Source organism: Pogona vitticeps, chromosome 4 (genome assembly GCF_051106095.1).
Source record: "Pogona vitticeps strain Pit_001003342236 chromosome 4, PviZW2.1, whole genome shotgun sequence".
Lineage (NCBI taxonomy): Eukaryota > Metazoa > Chordata > Lepidosauria > Squamata > Agamidae > Pogona > Pogona vitticeps.
Genome location: NC_135786.1, coordinates 221,225,616 through 221,241,414, shown reverse-complemented (window position 1 = coordinate 221,241,414; position 15,799 = coordinate 221,225,616). Strand labels below are relative to the sequence as shown.

The window sequence follows — 15,799 nt, the reverse complement described above, 5'->3', positions numbered from 1 at the left end:
CAAAGGTCTCTGGGCAGCTTACAACATAGATGGGAACATAGATGAAGGAAGCTGTTGGCTGGTCTGTGTCATGTTATTCTGAAATGGCAAGAACATTTCTCTGACTCCTGTTATTACAAATAATTATAGTGAGGCTATAACTATAAAGAGGGATGTTTACACTGGCATGTCTGTCTGATATTTGAACATTCCATTTTTCCCCTTTACTGTCTAATCCAGTTACTCCCCATTTTGAGTGCTGTAGTTGTAGTTGTGATAAAGACATGTATGAATATGATCTTGCAGTTTCTTCTGCCTTGAATTTTATTGTCTTCCTGTCTCATCTGCAAAGACATCCAGGTAACTGACTGTTTAGAAACTAATGGCAGTTGAAGGAATGTAGAGAAATCTAGGATTTGCTGCCATTATATGCTGATGTCAGTATTTGATCCAAACATTGCAAGGGGATGTAATTTGTTGCTCTCTGGGTGTTGTTGAACACTGGCTCTACGGCTTGAAAACGGGGTGAGCATCATGGCCTCGAGTTGGACACGACTATTATTATTTATTATTATTATTTATTTAATTTATACCCCGCCTATCTGGTCGGTGAGGACCACTCTAGGCGGCTAACAACAATAAAATACAATAACAATATAAATAAGCAATTCTAATTAGTAAAAACACTACAATACATTACATTTTAAAAAATTAACTTAATACGACTAGGTCAAATAACAAAAAAGAAAATTAACCAAATACAGTAAGACAGTGCATAAAAATGATATACATAAAGTAAATAAACATAAATTGAATACAATTAATAATAATACAAATAAATCAAATAATAATTAAAAAATAAACCATATACAGTGGATACAAATAATATACATGGCATACCACCCAGGACCAGGCTTCCGGCTTTTATGGCCTCCCTATACATTTATTTGTCAAGGGGAACCTTTACCTTTACCTTACCCATCCACCTCCATAGTGTGGCCTCCATGGCTCAGACAGATGTTTTGGCCACCCCTCCTACAATATCTCAGTGACAGAATTAAAAGTCTGCCAGCACCACTGGCAAAGCTATCTAGAAAATTGTCGGACATCAGAAGGTCTTTGAAAAATTACTAGTTGTTTCTCAGTGAGAAAGTCAATGAGGGTGCACAAGTTTCTTTGGTAATTTTTTTAAATATTCATTCCTGATTTTATCGTGCAGAAAATGACTGGGTATTTTCTAGACTTATATTCCCATTTTCCATGGTGCCACTGGAAGGTTTCACCTACTCAGCATCATTCCAAAAAAAGTCTGTGTATGCCCTAAAATAGTGGTCCTCAACCTTGGGCCTCCTTGTTGGCCAGGATTTCTGGGAGCTGAAGTTCAAGAACATCTGGAGGCCCAAGGTTGGGGACCACTGCTCTAAAACATGGACAGGCAGGAGGACTGGGATTCACTTGTAAGTCTCCATGAGACTTCAAGGAAGAGTGCGGTCCTAACTAGCCCTGATTCCTGATACCAGATGTTGCTGTGTTGAATCAGAACTCATCCTGGCTGAGGGATGTTAGAAATTAGTTTGGACTGCTCTCACCTTGGCATAATTTTGTGCTAGTACATTACCTCGGCCCCTGGTCTGGATGACATGTATACTGTATCTGTCATAGCTCATCTCTTCACTCACTGTGCTGATTCTTTTCCACCCATTTCCCCCATCATTTGCTGGCTGTTTTTAGCCAACACAGACATGTCAGCAGAACCATCTCTCTGAAATCATCTAGCACGAGGGCTAGTGCACTGGCTTAAAAGTCTTCTGCCCATTTCCATCCCATCTTTGAACAAGTACTACATTGTAAATCACGACCAGTACTTCGGCTTCCAAATATTTATGTTGCCACAGCTACAAGTGGAAAGAAGATCTCCTGGCATGTCAGTTTCTCTCCTAATTGCTATGCCCACCTGTAAAATATGAATATTAACTGGTTGCACTTCACTACATTTTCAAGCTGTTCTGATGGCCTGCTAGAATATTTCTGTTAGAATCGTTGACCTGTAGTAATTTATAGACAGTTATAGATTTTTACATTTGTAGTTCACCTCAAAATACTGCTCATGGTGCAGTAGTTAATTGGTTCTGTTCATTGGCCATCATTTTCTGTTTGGCCTCGTTTCCTCCTACCAAGGGTACTATTGTGCATCTAACTCTGATAGCTGGACCTTGGATTCCTTCCTTTGCTTTCCTTTCCATTCCATCAATCTGAACTCTGCCAGTCTCCCAATCCTTAAAAGCTTCCTGGAATCCTGTGCACATTTCTGGGTCTCTTGATGGAGGAAAGTGTCCTTCGGATAGAAATGTTGAAAATCACTGCTTTTAGGGTTCAGTGTTTATGTTGCACATGCATTGTAGAATTCACAAATACAATGGAGGAAATGTATTTTGTCATTGTTAAGTTTTTTAACTTTTCACAGCTATAGGTTTGGACTCTTGCCCGGAACCCCAGACCCCAAGCAGTGGTATTAAGATTGGTGACAGATACATGGTGGGAGATGTGGTTTCATTTCAATGTGACCAAGGATATTCTCTTCAGGTAGATATTTAAAATAATAAACAAATAAACAAAATAATAAACAAATAAACAAATATTCAAGTGTGTATGGGGTGGGGAAGGGAGAGGAATCATTTTGCCGATTTTAATTTCTTTTTTAACAGAACATGAATAAATGGGTGTGGGTGTTTGTTGTTTCCTCCTCTTAATATTCTGCCCAGCTTCTCCCAAATACAGTTGGATAAATGGAACTACAACTTATTTTCTACTAATAGAACATGCATTCCTGCCTCTTCTCAAAGCAGGTAGAAATTCCTTTTTTGGACCATATCTTCCACTGCCAATGTCTGCTGAGAAGTTATGGGACTTATAATAAAAAGGAAACAGTAACATAGCCCCTATGAGTTAGTTTTTTATTTTATTTTTCATAAGCTTCTACATAGCCAGACACACTTCAGATCAGTTGAGTGGTTCTCTCTCTGGGCAGTTTAAACTGCTGGTAACAGTTCTAAGCTGTTTTAAGTTCTCCTTACCAACAGTTTGAAATTGTATCTTTAAAATACAATAGGAAATGATTAGTTTCATTGCACTTGAGGCAATTCGGTTCTGACTGAGTGATAAAGATTCAGATAATTAGAATATATATAATGACACTGGAAACAATTGTTCCTGTTAAGGCCTAGGCAGAGTGTTTCGAGCTTTCTGATGTATTCCTGCTCAATCACCTCCCTTTAGAATCTGTCCCTGAAATTTCTCTGGTCAAGGACTGCAACTATGAGATCAAATAGAGTGCCCAGGATTTGTTTTAATATTTTTTAAAAATAATTTCTCCAAGCTCTGTTCCTCTCTCATGCTATAGACTAGAGATGGGGGTATTTGTATACGAATATCCCCCCCACAGGTGGAAATAATGAGGGTCCAGCCTCACGGGGCCAGACTGTCCACTCACCATTTTGCTGCTGACGTGAGCTCAGTAGAGCCCTCCTATTGTGCTGTTGTCCACAATGGAATTCGTTTTCATGTATGAATATGGATACCCCCATCTCTACTATAGACTTATGAGCCTCTTGAAAAGTTACTCATAAGGTGCAGCAAATCCTCTGTAATGATAGGGGTCATTTCTGCTGAGGAGGGATCCTCCAAGATGTCTACCTCTGCATCAAATATATATGTCCTGTCCCCACAAAACAGCTTAGGGTGATCAAAACAAATGCCTGTAAAGAACAGCCCATTCTTGATGGCCCATGTTTTGAGTTATCTATTTATTCCCCTCCTTGCCCAGTATAATAATTGAAGATCACTTTGCCTCTCAAAACTCTTTTGTCTAGGATGGTCACCTCAGCCAGCCTTGTGGAGGTCCTGAACTGCCCTTCAAACAATCTCCTTGGTTTTTTAGTAGCCCAATATCATTACCCCACAAATGGACTAACAAGATCTGAGATGCCACCACCCGACATTTCCCAATGTTGGCAACAGACCGTCCCTTCTATCTTTCCATTTTAAAGTTACCCAACCACTGAGACCAAAATGTGTCCCTAACACTGTCATCATTGTTATCATTGTTGACTATAAAAGAATGTGGTCTCCACAGAGCAGCACATGGATATGTCAGCATACTCTGACCCCTTAAAAGCAAAGAAGGAATGTCAAATATGTAAATGGTGCACATAAGACTACAGTATTCAAATATGCATTGATCATCAGATTAGGGTTTCCAGATTTGGTGAACTGGAATGTGGTAACCCTATGAGATCTATCCTCCCCCTTCTCTGAGGAAATAAGCTGGAAAACAGCATTTTTATCATGAAATACAACATAGAACTGTGTTGCTGGCTTACTGTCCTAATTTTTTTTCTTGGTCATTTCAGGGGCATTCACATATCACCTGTATGCCTGGACCAGTAAGAAGATGGAATTACCCTATTCCAATTTGTTTAGGTATACTTTTGCCTATACAAACTATTTGTTTCATATCAGAACTGAAAACTATCAGACAACCCCAACATAAACAGTTATAGATTGTAGCAGAGCTGTACATGTCTTTTCTTCTCTGTCCCAAACTTTTCAAAATGATTTGTTAAATTAATGGAAAGTGCTGTGAAAAATTGCACTAGCAAAATCCAATATTTAGTTTTTTAAAAAAACCACTCAACAAATAAAAAGGGACAACTTACTGATTCACCTTGGCTTGCTATTGATTTAGGTTACTCCTTTGCGTTTCACTCTCCTTTTGTAGCACAGTGTGGTGGTTCTATGTCAGACTTCAGTGGAGTTATCCTTAGCCCTGGATTTCCTGGAAATTATCCCAGCAGTTTGGACTGCACATGGACGATCAAGCTCCCCATTGGTTTTGGTATGTTTTATTCCTGCAAAACAATACCTCACTGTGACTTTTGTTATTCATTTGTTCCTGTAAGAGCTGTAATATAGATAAACACTGTCATGATGATGGAATATGTAGTCAGAGAAATGTAAAATGGAGTCAGATGGATTCTGTGTCAATATGATTTGAGAGACTTTGGAATGTGTTTTTCTAAGCGCCATGAGAGTGTTTTCCTGAGGACCATTACAGCCGGGATCCAGATATCTTGAAGGCCAAATTCAGAGGCCCCTGGAGACTCAACATTCCAAGCTTGTTACAGAAGATATAAACAACACCTGGACTCTCATGGGAATAAGGGAAGGAGAGAGGTGGTACAACATCTAAAAAGTTAATTGGTTAACAGCCAGAAAGGCCAGGAAGAGGGGAGGACTTAGAAGGGTAGAAAATGGATGATGGGTTATGTGAATGTGTCTGATACTGAACAAAATGGATTCTATTCTGTTCTGGATTTCATTCCATGATGATGGTATGAGCATGTAGCTTGAAGGAGAGAGGTTATAAGGAGAAAGGAGGTGGGGGCTAGCCCACCATAGCCCACTATAGCCCACCTTAGTTTCAGCTTTTTAGTGTTTATTATTTAAATGGGAAATAGTTCTCATTTAACTGCAATGATTTTTGAATATGTTCTTCGATGCTAATGCTTATGCAATATAAACTGAATTCTAATGAAACACTATTTTTCTAATAAAAATTAATTATAAAAATCCTTACAGAGGACTGGTCCCTTGAACAGCAGGGTCTGGAGTGGAGAGGGCCACAGACTAGCTATCATTCAAGAGTCCTACCTAACTGAGCTGTTGTGAGTTCTAAGGAATCACAAAGTCCATGTGCCTGTACTTGCAAAGTACTGAGCAATTGTAAAGTGTTCTTTTTGGGTCAGACTTGTTCAAAGGGCTTATGCTATGCACTGTTGAGATCTTGGGACTTGCCTCAGCTCAAAAGTGGTAGAAGAGTGCTGGTCAAACTCTCTGGCCAAATGCCCAGCAGCCCTTTAGTGCATCACAAACACTACATTCAGCTTTCATAGGTATGCATACAGTTGATGTTCTTTACTCACACCAATAAGTTTTATTCAAAATTTTAAAATGAGGCATAGAAAAAAAATGGAATTTCAGGAGCTTGTAGGGGCACAGTTCTATTTTGAAACAAAGTGTGCAATCCCTACGTGTTCTGTTTTAAAACAAAAACAGGAGGCATGCTATTCCCAGATGTGAATTTGACAGGGACAGCAGAAAAAAATGGACAGGAGTCTACAGTCTGTAAATCACATTTTGCCCTTTACATGCTTTACATCACTGGTTCTTAACCTTGGGTTACTCAGGAGTTTTGGACTGCAACTCCCAGAAGCCTTCACCACCAGCTGTCCTGACTGGGGTTTCTGGGAGTTGCAGTTCAAAAGCATCTGAGTAACAAAGGTTAAGAACCACTGCTTTACATGACTAGTGAGAATACTACAAGTAGTGTTTATACTGGTACGGGCTATTTGTCCTTCTGTCTTTAGTGAAAGTATAAGTAGCTACATGTCATGATAACTATGTGCTTGATTGATTGATTGATTGATTGATTGATTGATTGATTGATTGATTGATTGATTGATTGATTGATTGATTGATTGATTGAACTTATAGCCCACTCCCATTAGTGCCAAGGCATAACTATGTGCAATTACAACAAATTTAATACAAAACAAACAAAAAATAAAGATAAAAGCATTAAAAGCAAGTTACAATTGACCCTTGAAAACATGTGGCACAGACCAAACATAAAAGCCAGAGCAGATGGAGGAGAGTGGGGCAGGGGGAGGAAGGTGATCATCTAGGGTAGGTGTGGAAAGTCTCTCTGAAAAGCCACATGTTTAATTGCCTCCTAAAATCCAGTATTACCTCCAGTTGCTGGTGAACATAAGCCGGAGGGTGCTGTTGCACCCCTGTTCTGTTGTGGACTTCCCAGAGGCACTTGGTTGGTCACTCTAAAAACTGACAGTGAAGGTACAAAAGAATAAGTGAGCGTGAAGGTAAATCTTGAAATGGCTGAGAAGACATGGCCCTTGAAAACACTGTAAGTGGGAGAAAGACTGACTTATATCTGGAAAGTACCTGGTTCAGCAAAACAGCTGTAGAGAAGAATGAACAAGGGCCATACCTGTCAGATGCCATTGTCTAAGCAAGTGATGACACAAATGTTGTTCATTTTAAAAAATAAATAACAGATCCAGGATCCTAATCCAGACTGAAACTCTGATAGTGAGAAGAAAACTATAGCTAGATTGTTCATCTCTGCTCCTCTTTGTGCTTGCTATTTGGAAAGCAAAGATGTTTCCCATTGAAGACAGTGGAAAGTTGCATTTCTGTTCAGGTGTATATAAAAGAAAGAAAATTGCACATTATGAAAGTCATTATGTAGAAAAGTTGTTGATATAGCACATAATTTATCTGCACTTGACAATTTGGACTGTTTTCCAAATTTGAACGAATCTCTGCTGTGTGGTCTCAGAAATAACTTACGAATTATCCCCACCAGTTTTCACTTACTGAATTGACATCAAATGGCATTCGGTTCATCTTTTGAATAAAATAAATGCTGCCATAGCTCTTCAGTAAGGTTCAGTTGCATTTATCATGAAAGCAAGGTATAGCATTCTTAGTTAGTGTTCCATTATTTCAGTAATGCTGGCTTATAGTTTCAGGGGTTTTCTGGACCTTGTCCAGTTCTTACCTTTGGCCAGGAGTGCCTTTCCCCAGCTTGTAGAATGCAGCTCTGGCTAGAGTGACATATGCTTCATTACAGCTCTCCTCTATTACTTCAATGCACTCTATATAGTTTTGTGCTTTGTGGGGCATATGGAGATTTCAGTTATTTTATGCAGCATCTTGTTTGTTAGCAGGAATATTTTTTAAATGCATGATTCTCTCCCATTTTTTAAAATGTGTGATTACTGTATGGATAACTGTATTACATGTCTTTCAGGTGTCCACTTGCAGTTTGCAAATTTTTCAACTGAGACAATTCATGATTATTTGGAAGTAAGAAGTGGGTCAACAGATATCAGTACAGTCATCGGAAGACTAAGTGGCCCTCAGCTTCCATCTTCTCTTTTCAGTACAACACATGAAACTAGCTTGTATTTTCACAGCGACTATTCTCAGAACAAGCAAGGGTTTCATATTGTATATCAAGGTGAGTCCACATCTTTATTTTAGAAATAGTTTATGTGTTGCATTATCAGAAGACATGGACTCAATGACCTTATAAGCCCCTTCCAACTTCATTATTCTACAGTTCTATGATTTTGCACAAATTGTATGTTCATATGAAACACATAGTTATGGCTCTATGATATCCATAACGGCTAAAGTACTGTCTTTTTTTACTGCACACTTTCCAGTACATTTCAATTGTGAGTCCTCTTTTGCCACCATTTGTGCAAAATTGTATTCACTATATCATGCACAAGTGGCAATATCTTAGAGTGACTTCAAACACATGCAGCTGTGAATTGGCAATTGTGTGGGACACCATATTGGTGGAGTATTATGCTCTTCAATTGCCAAAAGGATTGCATCCTATATTTAAAAGATTTTGGACCATATCACAGAAGAAAGGGAAGAAAAACATGATACAAGTAACCTTAAGTAAAGAAAAATAAAAGATGGAACATTAAATAAATAATAATGACCAGAAGATAGTCTGTTGGTATTTATTTATTCCAAAGTAGTAATTTCTGCACAGTTTTTTGATCAAGAGTCATGAGATTTTGCAGTTCGATTAGAGCCCTCTGTAGGCTGTCAAATTCTTTCCATTTTATGTGACTCTAGTGTGTTCATCATATCTAATATGCAATTCCCAAAAACTTGGACCAAAATGTAGCTCTCCTTTGTTATTTGCACTTATCTCAATTATGCAATAAATATCTCCAATATTTGTAGAAAAATGTATATTTTTAGAGGACTGTGCACATAAAAGTACAAAATGTGTGCAACATGGCATATACAAACATTTACTGGGAAAATGTGCATAAAATACATAGTGATTTTTATGCAGACTTTTAAGAGATGTAAGTTGATGAAAAAGCAGGGTGCAATAAATGTCACATTTGTAAGGAAGTTGCACATGGATCTGGCTTCAAGATTATGGAGACAAGACCTTGACATTTGGATGCTGTTTTTTAAGCCACTAGAATTAGGGAATTTTATGAAACTGGTTCCTCTGAATATAGCATGAGAATATCTTAATGTTGCAAGTGTTATATGTTTTTGTTTTATTTCCTGCATGGTGGGGAAATGAATAACATAGAGTAGTGAGTGTCTTCCATTCCTACAATTAACATTGTTGTTGCATTTGTTTGTTTTAAATAGCATTTTGTAGAAACATCTGTGAATGAGAAGGAATTTTTGAGAAACCCTGAGTTGAGAGCCAGATGTTCTTAGACTGCAACTCCCAGAAATCCTGGCTAGCACAACTAGTGGTGAAGGGTTCTGGGAGTTGTAATCTAAGAACACTTGGGTTACTCAAGGTTAGGAATCAATGGTTTAGAGGAATAAGTCTGTCTTCTGTGTCTAGTAGAAGTTTTCCTAGTGTCATGTTGCATAAAAAAAAACCCACCTAAAATCATAAGATTGTTTAATTATTATTGTGGTGTGGGATGGTTGTGTTGAAATATACATCTTGTTGTCACACTGAAGAGAACCTGGCACTTATTATTTTATTTCAGCATATCAGTTGCAAAGTTGTCCTGACCCACGCCCCTTTCGGAATGGTTTTGTCATTGGAACAGACTACACTGTTGGACAAACTGTTTCATTTGAGTGTTTTCCTGGATACACTTTAATTGGAAATTCAGCACTTACGTGTCTTCACGGAATCAGTCGTAATTGGAATCATCCTCTACCAAGGTGTGAAGGTATGTTTTCAGTAGATATGTGCATCCATTTATATGAATTTTTGATGCATTACTCTTCTGATTAATTGCTGAAGGAACCAGAAGTGGCTACAGATAATCTACGGATAACCTATGGAGCTGAAATCACATTAGTGTCCCAGAGATGTGATTTAAGCAGACTTTTGTGCCTGAGAAATTAGACATACAAATTAAGTCCATGCTTCGCCCTCAAAAGCCAATTGCAAAAAATCTTCAAGTTGTTGGGACAGTGTAGCAGATTCATACCCTTGGGGGCTAGAGCTGCTTAAAACTGTATTCTTAAACATGGTTGGTGTATCAAATGTATTTATCTGTCTACTAAGCCAAGGACAAACCTAACGTGAGACAACTTTGCTGTTTTTTTTAAAAAACTTGTACCTCCTCTATATTAATTAGCATATGAAAGGTTTATTAGTAGTATTTGTATGTTCCTCTATAATATTGGGGAAAATACAATACTACAATATCACAATAATACAGTTTAATGCATCTAACATTTAGATGAGGGGAGCTTCAAACAGTGCATATATTCAGATGATATCTGCTTCCTAGGAGCTATCAACTGATGAAAGGTATGTGTTTTTTTAACATTATACCAAAATGCAGCAATATTGTGGCATACTGGCATGTAATTGTTTCCCTGGTGGTCATTGTTGTTTTTACAGCTCTTTGTGGAGGAAATATAACTGCTATGAATGGTACTATATACTCTCCAGGCTATCCTGATGAATACCCAAACTTCCAAGACTGTTTTTGGCTTGTAAGAGTACCACCAGGGAATGGAATTTATATCAATTTTACTGTCCTTCAAACAGAACCAATATATGATTTCATAACAGTTTGGTAAGCAGAAATTAATATTTTATGTATTTTCTAACATGTGATAAAACTATTACATGTTGTATCTTACTCTTCTGACACATTCTTGTGTTTCCAGTTTGTTATACACAATGTTATCTCGTATATATTTATTTTGTTTAGTAGCTAAGGAAGAGTAAGACATGCTCCGTGTCTGAAAATAATGTTATTCAGAATAATCTTATTATAATGGCCTTTTCACACTGTGTTTGTGGCAAATACATTTGACAACAGTTGTATAGTCCTATGCATATTTATCTGGCAGTAGCCATCACTGCAGACAATGGTACATATTTTTGTGAAAACCTGGATGCAGTAATGCAGTATGTAGTATATCACTGATACCTAATTGCTTCCCAAACCCATTTCATTAATTTATTTGTTTATTTCTTTTGCTTTTGGACTACCCAGATATCTGGTGCTCTGCAAATATTTAAATATGTCGAGTACAAAGATTGCCCAGCATTCAAAGTTTTCAGAATCTCTTTAAGCTGTCTGTAGAGAATTCTCACTAGAAATTTCCTACAGTTATATATGATTAACTTTATTATTGATGACTAAAAAGAAATTTGCATTTGCAAGTGGTCCGCTACTGATTTATCATCACAGATGAAGCTTTCATGTATCCTCATAGCTGAATGATTAAATAGATAAATAGAACTTATTTGCACATTCAGCTGTCAATCAAAAATAGTAGTCAAGTGTTTATGTAAACTGAGCTTCTGTGGTAAATAAAACTGAAAAAACCACCTGTAAATTTTGTTGAAATCAGTGGTATTGTGATTTCCATATCATACTGATTTTGTTGTCCCTTGAGTATGGTTAGCTTCTAGATAGAGACCATTATGTGGTCAGAGAGTGAAGAACAAAAATACAAAACAGTGTTTCAAAACCTTGATCAGTATGTTGTGTTGTGAGCAGTGATATCAGTAATAATAGTCTGATTTGTTCTTAAGAGGAAAACAGATTGAGAAGGTTAGTATAGAAGGCAAGAAAAAAACTACCAGTCTTGTGAAAACTGCATGTCAAAAACCCCACCAGTAGTTAAAACTAAAGAGAAGATACAACAATTTAGTGCATCTCTTTTAACCAGTTAATTTACCAGGCCATCTACCTCAGTTATTCTTACTCAGCTTTGCCCCTTGGTCACCGCAGTCTTGCCGTTACTGCTATGGGAAAGAGTTTGTTGATGGTTTTCCTCTATGAAGTTCTAACACAGTGTTTCCCAACCTGGAGGTGAAAACGCCTGAGGGGGTTGCAAAGTGTTTTGGGGGGGCACGGGTCACTTTATATGTGTTGTAGCCCTTGTTAAATAATTTTCTTCCTTGACCTTTTGTATCCAGATATTAGAGTTAGCATATAGGCCATTTGGAGGAAAAAGAATCCTCTATTTTCTGAGAAGGGATAACTTTACTCTGTTAAAATGTATTTTTATTCAAATGTGGTGGGGGGAGTCATAGATTATCTGGCTATTATTAAAAAGCATTATGGCTCAAAAAAGGTTGGGAACCATTGCTCTGACAGAAATATCTCTTACCTGAAATTCATATAGCAAGAATAGCCTGGGTTTATTCTGATCAGCTGTCTATTCCAGCTGCAGTCCAATCATCCATCTTTGACACCTAACTCCTTACATAGACTAAATAGATTTGCCCTTATGTGGAGCCCAACTTGCAACCAGACAAAAGATATGGAGCATAAGAAGTTGAAAAATATCAGAAAAACAGCTGTGTCTAATATAGTCATAAGTGATTATTCTAGCTGTGCATGTGTAGGCCATTCCAAGGACATGTTCAGACATGTTCAAGGAAGTGTCAGCTTACATTTGCTTCTTAGAACAGTTGTTGCTAAAGAACATTGTGGGTTACCTTTGTGAGTAGTGACTAGATGCTTCTCTGAAAAATGGTATTGCTCTTTCTAAGAAGAATTCAAAGGAACTGGAAAACTCCTAATAGCTTTCCCTGTACACAGCTCAAAGTTCTTTTTGGCATCACAGTGACTAAGATGAGTCAGAAAAGAAGTCTTTCATTTTGGGCCATTACAAGAAATCAAGCGGAGGGTGGGGGTCTTGGTCAAATAAGAACGAAATATTTCCCATTAAATTGATTCAGACTGGTGGCGACCCTGCCAGCATTTTCTAGGTACAAGGGGATTTATTAGTTCCTTGTTCAGGTGCCACTCTATGATCACCGAGCTTGCTCTAGGCTACACAGGTGTCAAGGCAATTAAACTCCTCAGCCACTCATGTCCCAGGAACAGTGGGAATTCAGATTCCCAACTCTTGACATCATACCGTGATATTTGACAGTTCAATTGTCAAATATCCTTGTTCAATATTTTCCCAAAAGAATTAGATGCTGGAGGCATCATTGTAGGCTTCACCTAGATCTATCTTGTTCTACGTGGTCAGGTATTTGTTTATTTAAAGCCTTTTTCTTTAAAAGGGACCCACGGTGACTTGCAGCATTGAAAGACAATATTGAAAGCTAAGAACAATGAGTATAAAGAAGCAGTTTACGTAATTAAAAGACAATATTAAAGCTATAATGATAAGTATGCAAATATTAAAAAAGGAAAAAACAAATACCACTTTGAGAGATGATATTGACACAAACAGCAGTGACGTTTCCTTAGGTGGGGACATTTCCTTTGTGCATTCTTGTTCTTTATTCATTCTCCTAAAAGTGACAGAAGACATTCTTCATGCTGTGATGTGTGTCTCTTTCCATCGGGAATGGTGGAAATTAATTCAGCCATCCTTTTTTCCTGGCAGATAGTGCTAGTGTTCAAGGATGATGGGCCATTTAATTAATAGCAGCAGATGACGTTCTGTTCCAGTACCTTTGCCATACAGGAATTGGAGTCCTGAGTTTACAGGCAGTTGCACTGCCATTACTTCACTGATTCCTTCCCTGGACATACAGTGTGGTTTTTGTGGTGGTCTGAAAATGGGGTGTGGAAAATAAGAAGTATTTGATGATTTGCAAGGACCTCAGAATGCTTGTAGAGGTCCTGTGCAAGACACAGATATTTTTTCTCAGGGCCTCAAAAGATTTAAGCACAGAGTTTATTGGACATTCCTAGAAACAGTTCATAGGTAGATATGAGAAATGTACATCTAGGTGGGAGATGCAGAGGTGAGGAAAACTGGAATCTGTTGTTGTTTTCCTATTCTATTATCTGATTGCAAACGGATGTCCAGTTTTAGCACAGCAGGTAACAGTCTTTTGCACGGTGTTTTCCTTATGGTACATATGTATGCCCGAAAGGTGGTAACAAAAAGCATGTGTAAAATGATGTACACTGAGTAAAAAAAAAAAGTCAGTGTTGACATTTGAAGTGGCAGTGTCTAACTGGGGAAGATTTGGGGTTTGTGATGGCCAGCTCCAGGAAAGAGTGACCCAGTTTGTGGTCATGATGAAAAAGCCAACTTGCTTTAGGAATGTAGGTTATTACATTAAGGGATAACATAGTATTCAGAAGCAGTAGTGGCAGCTCATCTCACCTACCCATTATTCTTCCCACTGTACATTATAAGGAAAGGGATAATTATTATTATTAGGGTTATTAAGAAAGGAAAGATTATTGGGAAAGGAAAAAACTGTGTGTCAAAATTACACCCATATCTGGTGTGATAATATAGTATTTGCAGCTCTTGTTATTCCATCATACATATTATATTGTAGAATGGGAAAAGATGTGGCAAAGGGAAACTAAAATGATCAGAATGCTAGAGTACCTTCTGTATGGAGAAGGTCTGGTCTTTCCAGTCTAACAATCTATGGGACTTTTTATTATAAAAAAGTAGGCGGAGGTAGGAAACAATTTTATACCATTTTGCCCATTTTAGTCCATATAGAAAGTGAACAGAAAGCATTTATTTCCTCTTTCTTGTGATGGTAGAAAATGAATAGTTCCCAAGGAAAATGTATCCTCACATAGGTGTAACTGATTTTGGCAATTTGCCTGTGCAATGTGTAGTGCTGCCCACTAGTTGTAAGGCTCACCATGTTGGTACTATAGTAATGCACTGTGTGGGAGGAGTAAATCAGGGTCAGTCTGGTATGATGGTTAGTGTTGGACAGAGAATTGGACAACTGAGCCAAAGAACATACTAAGTCACTACTATGAGCCAATCACCCAGTATCCTGATATAGAAGAAGAGCCATGATACATGATGGACAAGCTCAACAGGGTCAGCGGCTATTTTTCACCACCAGCCTTAGCCACCATGTATGCACTAGTTTTCTGTTATGAGTTCTTGTTTTGAATCAATGCTTTGTACAGCGTTGAGCCATAGATTGCTTGGGTTTTCATCATTTCAGTCAAAGAGTTAAAGATATGAAAAGAGTAACCCCTTGATGCAAATAAAGAATACATTGAAAAGCAGCTAGTATTTTATTAGCACTTCATTTACTGCTTCATCGTTATTATTTTTTTAAACAAAATACATAAAGAGCAGGAAATTTCTAGGAATAGGGAAAAGGGAGATACGTCAGCTTTTCTTTTTAAATGGTGTTTTGCCTACTATTGAGTTCATTAAACAAGCACAACATTCAGGACCTCATAATTTTAAATAGTCTGTAATTTTTATATTACTTCAAATGTCAGCCTTGCAGTATCTGAATATAACCACAAATCTTACGGCTATGACCAAATGCCAGGAATCGTACTGCAGTGAACTGCACCTGCATCGGAGCGGGAGAGTTTGAGTACTCCATAAACATCATTTGCAGAACATTAAATATCTGTAAAGCGTACTTGACAGAAATTATACAAATATGAAAAAGAAGTATGTATCTATCCTGTGGTGGTCTCCTTTAACTTGAAAGGATACTAATACAGGTAATCTAAAATATTATAAATGCTATCCTTGGAACAGTGAGAATTTATTCACTTGCTACTTCATCCTCATATTTGCCCATGTGTGGACTTCAGGGTGAGCATGATACAGAGAAGGGACTGATTCTTCCTCATGTATTGAGATTTATAAGCAAAGGTAAATAGAGTAGAGGGTTAGGTGGTTTATCTTTGCAATTTCCAAGCCATGAGGAGGGATAGAGATTAGTGTGTGTTTATATATGACTCACCTAAGAAGTTTACTCATATAGTTCCTCTTT

At 37.7% G+C, this 15,799-nt stretch overlaps 1 protein-coding gene across 6 annotated transcripts in view; it reads left to right on the top strand.

Annotated features, from left to right (window-relative positions):
* CSMD3 (CUB and Sushi multiple domains 3) overlaps positions 1 to 15,799 on the top strand; it is a 700,243-nt gene that overhangs the window by 579,630 nt on the left and 104,814 nt on the right. For 5 of the 6 annotated variants that reach the window (XR_013544184.1, XM_072999268.2, XM_072999267.2 and 2 more), the window contains 6 exons: positions 2,444 to 2,562; positions 4,389 to 4,458; positions 4,757 to 4,873; positions 7,871 to 8,080; positions 9,615 to 9,803; positions 10,487 to 10,664. Coding sequence is in view for 5 of the 6 variants with exons in the window: in XM_072999268.2 (XP_072855369.2) it covers positions 2,444 to 2,562; positions 4,389 to 4,458; positions 4,757 to 4,873; positions 7,871 to 8,080; positions 9,615 to 9,803; positions 10,487 to 10,664 (883 nt within the window). In the remaining variant the exon portion in view is untranslated. The remainder of the gene's footprint in view (positions 1 to 2,443; positions 2,563 to 4,388; positions 4,459 to 4,756; positions 4,874 to 7,870; positions 8,081 to 9,614; positions 9,804 to 10,486; positions 10,665 to 15,799) is intronic. The other variant, XM_078391601.1, reaches the window with a different exon arrangement.